General features: G+C 35.6%; 1 protein-coding gene across 6 annotated transcripts in view; it reads left to right on the top strand.

The window, feature by feature from the left end:
• Positions 1–12,928, top strand: part of PTBP3 (polypyrimidine tract binding protein 3) — a 121,448-nt gene extending 108,520 nt beyond the window's left edge. For all 6 annotated transcript variants that reach the window (XM_047067942.1, XM_047067950.1, XM_047067933.1 and 3 more), the window contains 4 exons: positions 2,346–2,438; positions 3,546–3,762; positions 7,664–7,741; positions 7,884–12,928. In XM_047067942.1, coding sequence (XP_046923898.1) covers positions 2,346–2,438; positions 3,546–3,762; positions 7,664–7,741; positions 7,884–8,016 — 521 coding nt within the window. In that variant the 3' untranslated portion in view covers positions 8,017–12,928. The remainder of the gene's footprint in view (positions 1–2,345; positions 2,439–3,545; positions 3,763–7,663; positions 7,742–7,883) is intronic.
• The last annotated feature ends 2,957 nt before the right edge of the window (positions 12,929–15,885 follow it).

The raw sequence follows: 15,885 nt of genomic DNA, 5'->3' as shown, positions 1-15,885 counted from the left end.
AGAGCTTTGTAACTAAATTAAGGAGCTGGATTTTTAACCTAAGAACAGTGGGAAACCGTTGAATAGTTTTAAGCAGAGAAGAGGCATAATGAGATTCAGGTTTTAAAAATAGTCTCCAGGGGAGCCTGGGTGACTCAGTCAGCTGAGTGTCCAACTTTAGCTCAGGTCATGGTCTCACAGCTTGTGAGTTCGAGCCCCACATAGGGCTCTGTGCTGACAGCTCGGAGCCTGGAGCCTGCTTCGGATTCTGTGTCTCCCTCTCTTTCTCTGCCCCTAACCCCCTCACATTCTATCTCTGTCTCTCTCAAAAATAAATAAACATTAAAAAATAAAATGAAAATAGTCTCCAGACCTTCTAATAGTGTTCCTCTCTTAGTTCAAAAAAAAAAAAAATGTTAGCATGTACTCCTAATTTATGTATGATTATTTATAAACTTTATCCACCTTTTACTGTACTCATTATGTATAGTATAATATGCACAGATAGAAATATAAGAACAACGAAATAAGTAGTCCGTATTTTACAGATTTTTATTAACGGTGAAACTTAGTAAAAAACTTCCTAACATTTAGTGAGAAATATTATTTAATATGTTTCATTATTTAAAATCTTTTCCATTTTGAATCTGTGTTCTCAGCTTTGATTCCAAGTTCACTTTATTTTAGTGCTTGATCTTAAAGGTTGTCATAACTGGAAATGATAGCTCATAAAGATAAGCAATTTAAGTGGAAATGTTTCATTGTCACTGTACCTCATGATTTAGTAATTTTTCAGTCTAATCCACTCATTTTCATTGTACTTTACCTAGAAAAGTTCCATATTTTCCTCTTGTTAAATAAATCAGCTGATGTTGACAACTGCTGCATTAGAATATTTTTTTAACAAATGGGGTTAACAAATGGTACTCTTTATTTGGAAGTTTTAATAGGCTAGAAAATTGTTTCAAATTTTTGAGTGGATAATAGGTTTTTAGACGATCTTTTTGAGGTATAATTTATAACCATATAGTTCACCTGCTTTAGGTACATAAATCATTGATTTTTAGTAAATTTACATCATTGTGCAGCCATTACTACATCCAGTTTTGAACATTTCTATCATCCCACAGAGATTCTTCATACTCATTTGTAGTTCATAAAAAAGTAAAGTTTTTATTCATGACACATTCATGTAATTTTCAGTAACAAAATTATGTATTAATGATAAATTTTCACGTCTCTTTAATAACTAATGTACATTTCTTTCTAAAAGTAGTTAATTTCTTACTCGTTTAAAAAAATATCACCCTCAACTTGAAGAACAAATTGTATGTATTATTTTTTTAATGTCTATTTCAGCCACTTGTCACTTCTGAGAAGGACAGCTAATTTGGAATTCAGAATACTTGTCTTTTTTAAAAGTATCATTCATCTCTGACTTTAGTTGCTGTTAGGTGCTTGCCCACTGGATAACCAGCACTCCTTTTGTGTCCCTTGAAGATATTCATAGTCATTCTTTTTGTCACATAAAAAGTGTGGTTACGGTGCTACTGATATTTAAGGGTCTTATTTTTATTATATTGGTGATACCCTCTAGCATGTAAACTGCAATCTATTTTGATATATTGAATTTTAAAAAAACAATATTTTTCCTATTGTAGAAATTTCTGCCTATAATTTCATGCATATATTAAAAAATTAGTAAAATATAGTTTTTCATATTAGCTTATATAATCAACTCAGTATAAATAGGAGTTTGACTATTTTCCCCCTACACCCCAATCATTTTACCAGTCCTTTGGAATATTAGATCCACTTTGGGGAAGACTAATACAGAAAAATTGGTTGTATTGAGGTCAGTTGGGAGGCTGTTACGGTAGTTTAGATGTGAAACAATAATGGTAGCTTTGATGGTGGTGAGGATGGGGAGAAGTGGACAAATATAAGAGATATTTAGGCCATAAAATCAATGGATGCTGGTGATTGGGTGATTGACTAAATGGAAAGGAAAGGGAGAAGTTAAAAGATGAGTCCCAGGTGTCTGACTGGAGCAAATATATGAATGATGATAATATATATCGGTAGAGTTGGTGAACACTGGAAGCGGGGAGAGAAAAGGGGAAATGAATCCATTTGGGACATACTGAATTTGAAGTGTTTATGGGACATCCAAGTGAAAAGGGTTGAGTACATTAATAGATCTAGAACATAGAAGGCAAATTTGTTAATTTGGGAGCACATGTGTGGAATTGCCCAGGGAATATGTATATGAGAAAAGAAGCCTTCTTTAAATGTATGAGTAAAATTGAACATTAAACAGGCATTTTTTTTGTTTAATTAAGGTTTTGTTTTGTCTTTTCTATTAGGAGTATATGGTGATGTACATCGAGTGAAGATTATGTTTAATAAGAAAGAAAATGCCTTGGTTCAGATGGCAGATGCAAGTCAAGCTCAGCTAGGTACTATGGTTAATAGTAGTAATGAAAGCCTCCTCCTTTTGTATGTGAATTTGCCTATAAAATAAATTTCTAGGTGGTAGGACTATCATTTTACTGAAGGGTACCTTCTTATGCAAATGTCTTCATTATTATTTGAGCCTACTTCTGGTTTAAGATTAAAAAAAGAGGGGCACCTGGGTGGCTCAGTGGGTTAGGCGTCTGACTCTTGATTTCGGCTGAGGTCATGATCTCACAGTTGTGAGATCGAGCCCCACATCGGGCTCTGTGCTGGCCATACAGCCTGCTTGGGACTCTCTCTTCCTCTCTCTGCCCTTCTCCCTTTCAGGCTCGAACTCTCTTTCAGGGGAAAAAAAAAAGGTTAAAAAATAATTATTGCTCTTTGAAGTCTGAAGTTCGTTTATCTACTTTAACATATTGTTGATGTTTGGACCTTTATAAACTCTAGGTTTTTTCCATTAAGTATAAACTAATAAATGTGACTTTTTTTTTGTTTCATTTAATTTTGTTTATTTATTTGTTTTTCTTCCAAATTAAGTTTTCTGTAACTGTTTCATGGCTTAAAAGTTTGAGCAAACTTCATAATAATGGTGTAAGAAAGTTGCATTCCATGGCCTTATAGTCATAGTTCATAGTTACAGTGGCTCTTAAAATATTACTACTCAGATTTTTTTATTAAAAGAATGTGTTGCCAGGGGTGCTGGCTGGCTCAGTCGGTAGAGCATGCAACTCTTGATCTCAGGGTTATGAGTTCAAGTCACTTTGGGCATGGAGTCTGCTTTTAAAAACAAAAAACAATGTGTTGCTTGAGATTAAAATACTTTATTCAATAGCCATTTCCTGAGCACTTGTTCTGTGCACTATGGAACTTTCTAGCACTCTGCTAGAAAGATAGTTAGTTTTTGTTTAATTGCTTCTCTTTCATCATAGTAAAGTCATTTAATACATTTCTATATGTAAGAGTTTTTGAATTTAAAACTATTATAACACCCAGAACTGGCAATATAATTTTAAATGATTAAATAAAAGAATTTAATGATAATTTAGACAAATTTTACAAGAACTTTATCTTAATACCCAAACTTTTCTTAATTTTCTTCTGTGCACTAGCCATGAACCACCTGAGTGGGCAGAGACTTTACGGAAAAGTGCTTCGTGCTACACTGTCCAAACATCAGGCAGTTCAGCTTCCCCGAGAGGGACAAGAAGACCAAGGTCTGACTAAGGATTTTAGCAATAGTCCTTTGCATCGCTTTAAAAAACCTGGCTCTAAAAACTTCCAGAATATTTTTCCACCATCAGCCACTCTGCATCTTTCCAACATCCCGTATGTACCTAATTAATTATTATTCATTTAGATGATTAATAGTCTACAGTATATGGTTTGGGAGAGGTAGAAACTCTGAAATTATTGTAACGTAGCAGTTGTCCTAGTCACCAATTTCTTATAAGATTACTTATTTACCATCATGTCTTAAAGTCATATCTCTAGTCATACACCAAAAGTGAAAGATAAGTTTCTTTCTAAATGGAGAATTAGCAACGTTACCTTTCAGTTATAAAAGGGCATAAAAATAAGTTTATGCAGAAATATTCCATTGGTACATACTTGTTCATCCCTTTGTATAGAAGTAAAGAATTAATATAACAAACTCAAATAATTTATGTGTCTAAGAATATGGTAAAAATGAATTTTCTTTATCTACAAGTTGCAAAACCATGTATATGTTAATTACTCTGGGGCACATGGTGGCTCAGTCAGTTAAGCATTTGGACTCTTACTTTTGACTCACATCATGAAGTCAGGGTTTGTGAGTTTGAGCCCCACACCAGGCTCCACAATGACAGCACAGAGCCTGCTTGGGATTCTCTCTCCCTCTCTCTGCCCACCCCACCCCGCACCTTGTGCATGTGCGCATTTCTTCTCTCTCTCTCTCTCTCTCTCTCTCTCTCTCTCTCTCTCTCTCTTTCTCAAAATAAAAAATAAGCTTTTAAAAAAATAGGGGTGCCTGGGTGGCTCAGTCAGTTGAGTGTCCAACTTTGGCTCAGGTCACGATCTCACAGTTTGTGAGTTCAAGCCCTGCATCAGGTTCGCTGCTATCAGCATAGAGCCCGCTTCAGCTCCTTGGATCCTCTGTGTCCCTCTCTCCATCCCTTCTCCACTCTTGCGGTCTTTCTCTCAAAAATAAAATAAATAATTTTTTAAATGTTTATAAAAGCTAAAAATTACTTTATTGTGACTACTCCATTTTAACCAGTGTTGTAGGAGACTTGTTCTTTAGTCATCATCATCTTTTTTTTTTTTAAGTTTATTTATTTTTGAGACAGAGACAGCTGAGTGGGGAAGGAGCAGAGAGCAAGGGAGAGAGAGAATCCCAAGCAGGCTCTGCACTCTAAGCACATATGAAGATGGCAGTTGTATATAACTTAATCTAATACATGAAAAGAGAATAAACTTTGGAAAGAGTGGCGTTGTGTATGGCCATGTGTGTAGAAATTTAAAGACTTGAGGGAATGGAGAAGGGTAAAAAAGTTCTAGAACATTATTGAGAATGAGAATGGGGATGAATAGGAATAGAAAGTAATCACCCAAAATAATGTTGAGTGCTCAGGCTGCCAGCTAGTCTCTGGGTAGGCTACCTGAAGGAACCTTGAATCTGAATTGGACAATGGCTCAAATCTCATGCCAGCTAAGAAACTGGAGGAGTCCCTTAAAAATCTCTAGGTTATGTGGATCTAGAAATGTAGCAGCTCATCATTATGGAGACAGAGTGACAACATATTTGGATACCAGGGCAGGCTCTTGTCATTATTACCTTCTTAAATACATTATCTAGGGGCTGGTCTCAGGTTGCAGCCTACATAGGATGTGTAGGCAGAAGAGGGAGAGGACATGAATATTTTCTGAACCATCTACCAAGTTCTGGGCACCATGCTGGCAATTTACATTTGTTACCTCATTTAATCTCCATATAATAACCTTTTAAAAAAATGTTTATTCATTTTTGAGAGATAGTGTGCACGAGAGCAGGGGAGGGACAGAGAGAGGGGGACAGAGAATCCAAAGCAGGCTCTGCACTGACAGCAGAGAGCCTGATGCAGGGTTTGAACTCACAGACCAGGAGATCATGACTTGAGCCAGTCAGATGCTTAATTGACTGAGCCACTAAGGTGCCCCCATTTTAACCATTTTTGAATGTGCAGTTTGGTGTACATTCACATTAAGTACATTCAGATTGTACAACCATCACCTCTGTCCATCTCCAGATTCTTGTCATTATCCCAAATTGAAACTCTGTACCCATTAAGAGTAATTCCCCATTTCCCTCTACTCTCCAGTCCTTGGTAACCACTATTCTTTCTTTCTTTCTCTGTTAATTCATACCTAAAAACCTTTGAAATAAAGTCATTTGTTTCATTTTATCAGTGAAACTCAGGTTTAGTACCTTACTCAAGGTCATACACCAAATGAATGAGAAATAGAATGTGAACTCAGATCTGTCTCCATGCAGAACCAATCGTTGTCCTCCTGCACCGTCCTTACTGGCAGTTATGAGATGAGATACAGTGTTCTTAAGACAGTATCGCAGTTAAATCATCTCATAGGAAATTAGTGAATAGGACAACTGCTATGTTGGAATAATTTAGTCAGTTGACTCTCATGTGATAGGCCACTATATTAGTTATCTAAAATGTTTATTAGCTGATACTGTTACTGTGATTCAGGAATACAGAGTGGCTTAGCTGGTTAGTTTTAACTTAGAGTGTCTCAAAAATTTGAAGTTTTAACTGGGGCTACAGGATCCACTTCCAAGGTGGCTAACTTACTTATGAATCTAGTTGTTGACAGGCAGCCTCAGTTCCTTGCCACAAAGGACTTCTCCATATGGGTGTTTGAGCATCCCTCTGAAAGAGTAGCTGGTTTCTTCCAGAGCTGATGATTCAAGGGAGGGCAGGGTGGGAATTGCAATGTCTCTTAGCCTTAGAAGTCTAACACGTCAGGACCCCTGGGTGGCTCTGTTGGTTAAATGTCCGTCTTCAGCTCAGGTCATGATCTCTCAGTCGGTTAGTTCGAGTCCAGCGTCAGGCTCTGTGCTGACAGCTCAGAGCCTGGAGCCTGCTTTGGATACTGTGTCTCCCTCTCTGTCTGGCCCTCCTCCACTCATGCTCTGTCTCTGCCTCTCAAAAATGAGGGGCGCCTGGGTGGCTCAGTCGGTTGAGCGTCCGACTTCAGCTCAGGTCACGATCTCGCGGTCCGTGAGTTCGAGCCCCGCATCGGGCTCTGGGCTGATGGCTCAGAGCCTGGAGCCTGCTTCCGATTCTGTGTCTCCCTCTCTCTCTGCCCCTCCCCCGTTCATGCTTTGTCTCTCTCTGTCTCAAAAATAAATAAACGTTAAAAAAAATTTTTTTTTTAAATGAATAAACGTTAAAAAAAAGAAGTCAAACATATTGTTTCTATGGTACCCTAAAGGTTACAGAGGACATCTCTTCCTTATGGAAGAGGAGTATCTAAAGGCCTTGAATACTAGGAGGCAATAGTAGTGAGGGGAGGGGGAAGCATCTTAGAGCCTGACTCCCACATACATGTATTCAGAATTACCCTAAAAGCCATTAAAAATGTAGACATCTGGTCAAGAGCCAACAAGTCAGAACTGGGAAGTAATTTTGGAAACACTAGAAGTAGTTTTGGAAATACCATTAACATTAATTACTGAAGCCAGTGGTATGGGTAATTATCGCTTTAAAAGAAATACAGATAGATTTTCTTGTTCTTTAAATACCTGCCCGTGTTTTTAAAAATTTTTTTAACGTTTATTTATTTTTGAGAGAGAGAGCACAAGCAGGGGAGAGGCAGAGAGAGAGGGAGACAGAGTCTGAAGCAGGCTTCAGGCTCTGAGCTGTCAGCACAGAGTTCTGATGCAGGGCTTGAGCCCATGAACCATGATATCATGACCTGAGCTGAAGTCAGATGCTTAACTGACTGAGCCACCCAGGTGCCCCAATACCTGCCCGTATTTTATGCAAAAGATTTTAGACCAAAGTACATTGTTTTAGAACATGTATGTGTCAACTTTGAACATCTTTCAGGGCAGTTCCAAAAGCCCTTTCAGGGCTTTATTGTCTTAGAAATGTGAGATACTCTGAAGATTTGACAGTTGAAAATTAATCTTTGGTTCATTTGAGAACTGGGGCTAAGATAGTTGACACTCTCTGTGATGTTTTCACAGCCCTTCTGTTACAGTGGATGATCTGAAGAACCTTTTCACAGAAGCTGGATGTTCAGTGAAGGCTTTTAAATTCTTTCAGTAAGTCCATGCTTTCAAGAAATACATTATTTTAAGTGGTGTGCAAATTTTAAAGGTAGTTCAATGAAGTCTTCTAGGGTTGGGGAGATTTGTGGGTAAAATTAATTCTACATACTTTTTATATTTCTTCCATTATTTTCAGGAAAGATCGCAAAATGGCACTCATTCAGTTGGGATCTGTGGAAGAAGCAATCCAGGCCCTCATTGAACTTCATAACCATGACCTTGGAGAAAATCATCACCTCAGAGTTTCCTTCTCAAAATCTACAATCTGATTTTTCTGTGAATTTTTCTCCTAAGACTGGACCATAATTTCAGTAAAACCTTCAGACATAGACTGAAGCAACTCAAGACCAATTCTGCCTCTTTCACAAAAATAACTCTGAGTTTGATATCCACGTATATTCAAAAAATTAAGGGACGTTCTTTTTTTCCATTTTTCCCCCTTGCCAGTATGTGATCAAAGGTTCGTTTTTTCCTTTGTACCTTAGTGTCTATGAAAATAACCTTCAGGAAAAAAAATCAGGAAAAGAATTTTTTTAATAATTTAATTCCCTGTATTAAATTGGATTTCAAGAGGGCAGTCTTTCTTTTAGTTTGGGTCCAGATCAGCCTTATACAACATTTCTAAACTCCTTTGTACTTTGGAAAAATTTAAACATACAGGCTTTTAAAATTACTTACAACAAAGTTTTTAACTTTATGATTCAGAAGTTCAACCCCTATAGGAAATTATGTTCACTTCTAAATTATATCGGTTGTTAGGCATATATTGATAGGTATTATACATAAACAAATTGGGTTGTATTGGAAGAAAATTTATAAACTTGCACATTTTCTTTCAATTGTTTCTTTTTTTCACTGTAAGACACTCCTTTGAAGAATACATATCTTTAACTTTTTAAGACTATTTGGAGAAATGAAGTGTCTCAGTTGTCCCCAAAGGAAATTAAGTGGAATCCAAGATCTGTTAAGGTGTCAAAAGAAATAGTAATTTTATGAGGAAAAATCATGGTTTAATTTTCAAAATGATACTATTTGCCGAGTAATATGATCTTCAAAAATTTAAAAAGAAAAATAATCCTACTTATAAACTACTTTTTTATAATTGTTTTCAGAAAAAAAAGTTTACAAGGAAAATATTCAGGTCTATCATATGGTTTGACAGATTTTTTAAAAGTTATTTTTGGTAAGGTCTTCTTTTAGAAAAAAATTAATCTCAAGGGTTTTTTGTACCACTATAATCTCTAATACTTATTCAGAATTACTGTGTATTTACTTAATTTCTTATTATGTGCCTTATTATGTGCTTATGATACAATAGGTTAGAATTTTATCTAAGTATCTTGAAAGCTATATTGTGGGCTTGGTGAGCATTTTGTTTTTTCTTTCCCTGTTTTGGTAAGGATTTTAAAGTTTTTTCATTGCAATTTTAAGTGGTTTTCAATAAGTAATAGTTTTTATTCAAATTTTTGGTGCTTTGGTGCAGAGATGGGGTGGGGAAGGGTGAATGGTTTGGGGAATAACTCAGTTGCACACCTGTAGGCCTCTTCACTTTGTGACCAATAGCGGTCATTGCCAGTTATAGCATACCAGTTTGGGACTATAAAATACAATTTCAGTTTCTGAATCTTGTCTAACCTTTATCACCCATTAGAATTTGTCTCAGGATTACTTGGTTTTTCTCAGTACAGTGCGATGCTTTTCTTTGTTAATGTAACTTTATTACTAAGTGTCCACATTATATGGGGTATGAGAAGGTGGGTCCTTTCTCATACTCTGTCCCTTTCTCTTTTTGGTTGAGTGTAAGAATGCATTTTAATGTTACTTCAGTGATTCTATAATGTAAAATTATTTCTTTTTAATAAGAAACTTTGCATTTGTTCATTATTTTTTCAATGCTTGATTAGATTTTTTTAAAGCAGAATTTGTCATAGGGGTCATTTTTGTCCATCCCTTTTACACTTTTCAGATTCTCAGAGTAGCTCATCTCACCTTTAAAAAGAATATCTCAACTTCTTTACTATATTGCAGCCATTAATTCGAATGTTGGAAGATTTTTACAAAAGAAATTTTACAGAAAATTGGAGACTACAAAAGATACTGTAGGTTATAAAAAACAATTCACTTCACACTGAGGAGCAGGTATCTGATAGACTAGGAAGGAGGCCACTAAATTGAGATTCATTTCAAATGAATCCATTTTAGCATTGGCTGAATAGATAGTAATAATTAGCTATATAGTTTTTATTTTTTTCACTTTACAAAATGTGTGTTTACACATTTTTACCCCTCTGGTAAGAGGGGAGAGGAAAAAAAAAAACCTTTTTTTTTTTGAGAAATCTCCCCAAATTTGCTTCTTGTTTCCTTCCATACAGGCACTATTATAATTTTCAGTGTCACATTTATTGGATTATTTTGTTTGCTTTGAGTTAGGAATTACTGTGTAATTTTAATTCATGATTCTCATACATTTAGTGTCAGTGTAGCAGAAAGGAGATAGTAATAGTGTTGAATGTTAATTTTGAAGTAGGGAATGGCCTTTAAATCTGAGAGAGAACATTTGAATCTTTTTCAGGGATGTGTGTGTGTGTGTGTGTGTGTGTGTGTGTGTGTGTGTGTGTGTGTGTAGGTAAGTATGTATACATATACATGCATTCTTCTAATGTACATACATATACACATTACATACATTTTAATTTATTGACAAAATCAAATTAAGATTTGGAAAAGTGAGATATTCTTGTCTAAAACAGTATGTTTGAAATCTTCAATTTGTGTCTGAAATTAGCTGTAGTGCATGGATATTGCCCATATTGAGTTATTTACTATTTGAATTATAGAGGTCTACAGTATTTGTTGGCATAGTTTCTGTAGAGAGATTTAAAGATATCAGGGTAGTGGAAAAACTAGATCTTCATACTTTTGTTTTGGCGTACATTTATTCAGTATCTTCTAAGCAATGTTTATTTTCACTGTTGAGCTGTCATAGTATCCTATTTTTAAGTTTATTTACTTTATTTTAAGGACTATTGTCTTAATCACTTTTGGAGGTGTCTTGACTTGTACACAAAGTATATATATTCAGGTCTTCAAAAAATAGCAGTACACGTTCAGCAATAGCAATGTATGCCAAAAAGTTTGAGATTTAAATAACTTGCATAGCAGTAAAATGTGTTTTGTGTGAGATACAAATAGAAAAATGACCCAGTATCTTAATATCTTAATCAATAACTTACTGAAGAATATCAGAATTCCCCAGTAGCTCCAATAGAATGCCATATAGTCTTTAAAAGTAAATATTATGATGTTATTTTTAGTAATGTTTCTTATTCTGTAGTTAAAAGTTGCAAATCTCACAATTTTTAAAGACTTAATTTCTGCCTGCCTAATTCCTTAAGGGAGCAATGTCTTATTTGGCTCCACCTAGGGTGGTGATCATTGGTTCTGCTTCAGATGATAAAGAGATAACTCCCATAAATGTCATTAGGCAGTGGAATTTATATAATGAATATATTATCATGTAATTTCTGGTCCCACTAAATATTTTTGGGCAGAAGGTGACAAGCTCAAAAGTATGTGTTTTTCCCCCCCTTGAGTCACTTAAAAACCCTAAGTTTGCCAAACTATCAATCTATCTCTTAGAAAACCTAATGTGTACTGCTATTTTTAAACCAAAAAGACAGCATGACTATGCGTAAAAGCATTTTTCTTAGCCTTTCGTCTTGATCAGTCGTTAACAAGAATAAAACTGCCAGACTTAAAATATTCTATTATTGTGCTTAAAAAATACAATTTAGATTGCACAGAAGTTTTCCTTTAAAGAAAATAGAACTCAGCTGTCCTTCAAAAGAGCTGTGTTGTTATCTACAAGACTATTTGCAGTCTTTTTTCACAGCAAATTCTAACAGTTATGAATGGTTTAAAGAGTAGAAAATTACTAAAATATTAGTGGGGGGTTTTATAGAGGGAAGAAAACAAAACAGGACCAAAGTTTATGTGCCTTCTTCAGTAGTCTTAATTGACCTTTTCTTCCTATTTGAGACTAAGGTAGTTATCAGTATTCTGGTTTTCAGGAAATATGTACTATAAAGTTTTAAAAGAATGTTATCTCACAGACTATTCATACAAGCAAAGAATTGTAACTGTAGAAATGAGGTTTCAGTTACACTTCTGCCTTTATCACATGATATTCATTATATAGCATTGTGCAGGTCCAAGAATGAGCCGCTCTAAATCTCTGTGGTCGTCATTTTTGTTTTTGTAACCTGAGGCATATGTTCCAGAAAACAGGGATATTTGTCTGGTCCAGTGACCTTGGTGATAATAGTCATGATTGAAAGCTGCTTATAGCAAGCTTAAGTCAGCACTGTAAACAGATTTTGTTTTCGTTGTTGTTATTTTCAGCTTTTGAATCTATGTAGTAGTTGTATTAACAAATATTTAAATAGATATTTTTGATGTCATTTAAAAAACAAAACATGCTCTGGCCTTTTCCCCCCTTACCATTGTTACCCAGATCTTTTAAAAATTCATCCCATATCCAGAAAGTACTAATTATAGATTGCTGACCAAGCAAAGTTTTGCATCAAAATGTCACCTCATTGCTCTGACCAAAGACTTAACTGTTCGGTTTTAACTCCTCTCATTAAGCATTTTTTCCCAAGCTCCTTTCTGCAAGAAGACCCAGCGCAAAGCGGCCTTTACTTTCTACTTCCTATTGGTGAATAGACTACTTAGAGAAAATGGGAGTATAAATGTGAACAGAATGGATTAGGATGACAAGGGTTTGATGGGCATTTTCAGTACTGTATTTAAGAAAAAAAAAAAAAATAGCACAGCTAGGAGCCTCTGACATTGTCTTGTGTTTTATGTGGTCTGTTCATAAAATTCCCTTTTTCAGTTTATAAGAATGTTCATCTAACAGAAGAAGATGCTGTAAATATTTGTAACAACATTTTTTTTAACCAGGCCAAAAAAGAAAAAAAAAAAGGTTTTTGGGAACAAGTTAACATATAAAGTGGTTTTATATAAAACATCAATTGTCTTGTATATTTTGATAAGCAGCAGTACCAGCTTTCATTTGTAACACAGTTTGTGGTGTTGGAAGAAGAGGATTCTGTGATTAAGTGAATTATGTTATAAATGCAAAGAGAAGATAAAATATTAAAAAACATATTTTCTAAATGCGTAGTGCATGGTTAATTCAAGCTTCTGTACACTACAGTATATTCCATTTTCATTCAGTTTGTATATTTGCTGACAATTACTTGGTATCTCTAATCTCTTTTCCTAACAAGTATAGCATTGTAGCATGCCTTTTAATAAATGTCATGACATCTGTACTCTCTTAAAATTTTTCTGTGTTCTTGTGTCTGTACTTTGGGTTTCTTCTTGTCTTACTTGTAATTCTAATGATGTCATATTTTCTTTTCTTTTTCATAGCCATCCATCTAAACTTGTCATAGTTAGGGATCATAGCAAGCACATATTCATACAACTTTAAAAACTGATGAAACCCTAAGTCTGCTAACCACCTCTCTTTTAATTAATTAAGGAATGATTTTTAATAATGAGGGGCATGGTGCTTTTCTAATAGTCCTACAATGCAACAACTTCTATGGCCCTCTCCCTGTAGCACAAGCATATTGGCACACTTGCATGAGTTCTCTTTCTCTCTCCTCTCTCCCTTTCTCCACCTTTCTGTGTAAGTGTCTAACATGCACAACTCTTCATATAAATGCGATTGCCAAACAAGAGTTGGAACACTTTTTCCAGTTCGGTTTTTGGCTTCCTGTGGGATTAGTATATATACTTGAAACGTGAGGTGTCATTCCAGACCAAATTTGTCTTGCTTTTAGTTAAAAGGTAACACAGCTACAGCTGCCTATATATTGCTTTTACTTAGACAAAAGTATTATTTCTGTGTTCTTTAAAGACCTATTGGAGGGGCGCCTGGGTGGCGCAGTCGGTTAAGCGTCCGACTTCAGCCAGGTCACGATCTCGCGGTCGTGAGTTCGAGCCCCGCGTCGGGCTCTGGGCTGATGGCTCGGAGCCTGGAGCCTGTTTCTGATTCTGTGTCTCCCTCTCTCTCTGCCCCTCCCCCGTTCATGCTCTGTCTCTCTCTGTCCCAAAAATAAATAAACGTTGAAAAAAAAAATTTAAAAATAAAAAAATAAAGACCTATTGGATTGTAGGAGTTTTCTTTAATCTTTTACTAAGGATCTTTTGGAAGTGGGAATTTATTTTTAATGGAATAGGAAATTAGGTAACCACTATTGATCTTTGCTGGCTAGCCTGTAAAATGTCTTATATCCGTAAATGTAATTACTTTTTTTTTTCCAGCATTACAGACATTTTTATCAACAAAAGATAAAATAACACTATGGCCAAATGAGGTTTTAAACTTGCTTTTCTGTGAAATGCTCATTTACACAGTAGAGGGCTTACAACCATCCCTGAGTCATGTAGTTTGGAAATAAATGGATCTAAGAGACCACCTAGTTCATTTTACACTTTTTAAAGATCAGCAGTGCAGAGAAGGAAGTGACTGGCCCAAGGCCACATGACAGTTAATTGCAGAATCTGGACTAGAACCCAGGACTCTTTGGCATTACTCAGTACTCAGTGTTGCCCCTAGGGGTTCTGTCCTGCCAACTGTTAGGATTGTGATCTTGAATGTCTGTACACAGGATTGAGGTACTTCTATGCTGTTCTGGAAACTAATAAGACCAATTTGAAAGCATTGCATAGTGGTGGGGGTGTTTCTGCTGAAGAGTAAAAAAAATGCTTACCTCCTTTTGAAAAGTTTAAGCTGAAAATGTAATTACAAGTTGCAAGTTTGAGAACTCTTAAAAACAGTTGCTGTTTGTATTACTTTGTTAGGGCTGACATGACAAAGTACCACAGACTAGGTGACTTAAACAAAAATTAATTTTCTTAATTCTGGAGACTGAAGTTTCAGATCAAGGTGTCAGCAGGGTTGATTTCTCCTGAGACCTCTTTCCTTGGCTTATAGATGGCCATCCTCTCCCCGTTCCTTGACATGGTCTTTCCTCTCTTGTGTAACTGTGGAATGTCAGCCTAAATCCATAAACCAAATAGTCTTAAACTCTTGCCTTCAATAGCAAGCCCCCAGAATGGATCCTGAGGCCTCTCTAGGCAATTCTAGTCTGAATACATGTGGCTAAAACTATACTACAGCTAATTATTAATATGTAGGAACACATACACTGCAATAATTATCTAGTCTTCACTTTTTTAAAGATTTTTTTAAGTTTTTTTTTTTATTTTTTATTTACTTATTTTAAAAGAGGGAGAAAGAGCATAAGCAGGGAAGGGGCAGTGAGAGAGAATCCCAAGCAGGCTCCACACTGTCAGCGCAGAGCCCAAGGCTAGGCTCAAACCTAGCTGTGAGATCATGACCTGAGTCGAAACCAAGAGTTGGACACTTAACCGACTGAGCCCCTCTTCACTTTTAGAAATGAGCCATTTCAGAGCAGTGACCATTTCTAAGATATACCAATACTAGAAGGACAGTTGAAGAAATCAGAGGACACCATCAAAGCTATGTCAGATTTTTAATGGCCAACATTTGTTGATTGAACTAGGACTGAAAATTGAACTTAGGAATAGTTCAAAGTGTTAAACTCCACTCTTTGCAATCTGAGTGATTATTCCTACATCATCAATTTTTTTTTCTGTTCTCCTATTTCAGCTTTTAGTGGAAATTCATCACTGTGTTTCTAGCAAAATATACTGAACTGATAAAATTCTAATAATTTTGTTGGAAATACTACACTTAACAAGCCATTGGGTTTGAATGTAGAACTTTCAACTCTGCAGGTACAAAGAAAGTATAGTTCACCAGGAAAAATGAATAATTCTGATGTTCCATGCAGGGCCATTTAACCAAATGAAAGCTGGTATTAGTTGTATTAATTAAAGTAAACTTTAAGGCATCAGGCATTATTAGAGATAAAGAGATTTCATAATGATCTATAAAATGGAATACTTTATAGTTACGCAAAATATATAATAAAACTGCATAAAAGCTACATGAAGAATCTCACAGATGTGATGTTGAACAAATAAAGCTGTACACAAAAGAGTAGATAATGTATAATTCCATTTACATCAAAAAC

This window comes from Lynx rufus, unplaced genomic scaffold (genome assembly GCF_022079265.1).
Source record: "Lynx rufus isolate CCGP_SWC_20201006 ecotype Redwood Valley unplaced genomic scaffold, mLynRuf1.p SCAF_10, whole genome shotgun sequence".
Lineage (NCBI taxonomy): Eukaryota > Metazoa > Chordata > Mammalia > Carnivora > Felidae > Lynx > Lynx rufus.
The sequence above is the reverse complement of the archived record's forward strand: the minus strand, read 5'-3'. Positions and strand labels throughout refer to the sequence as shown.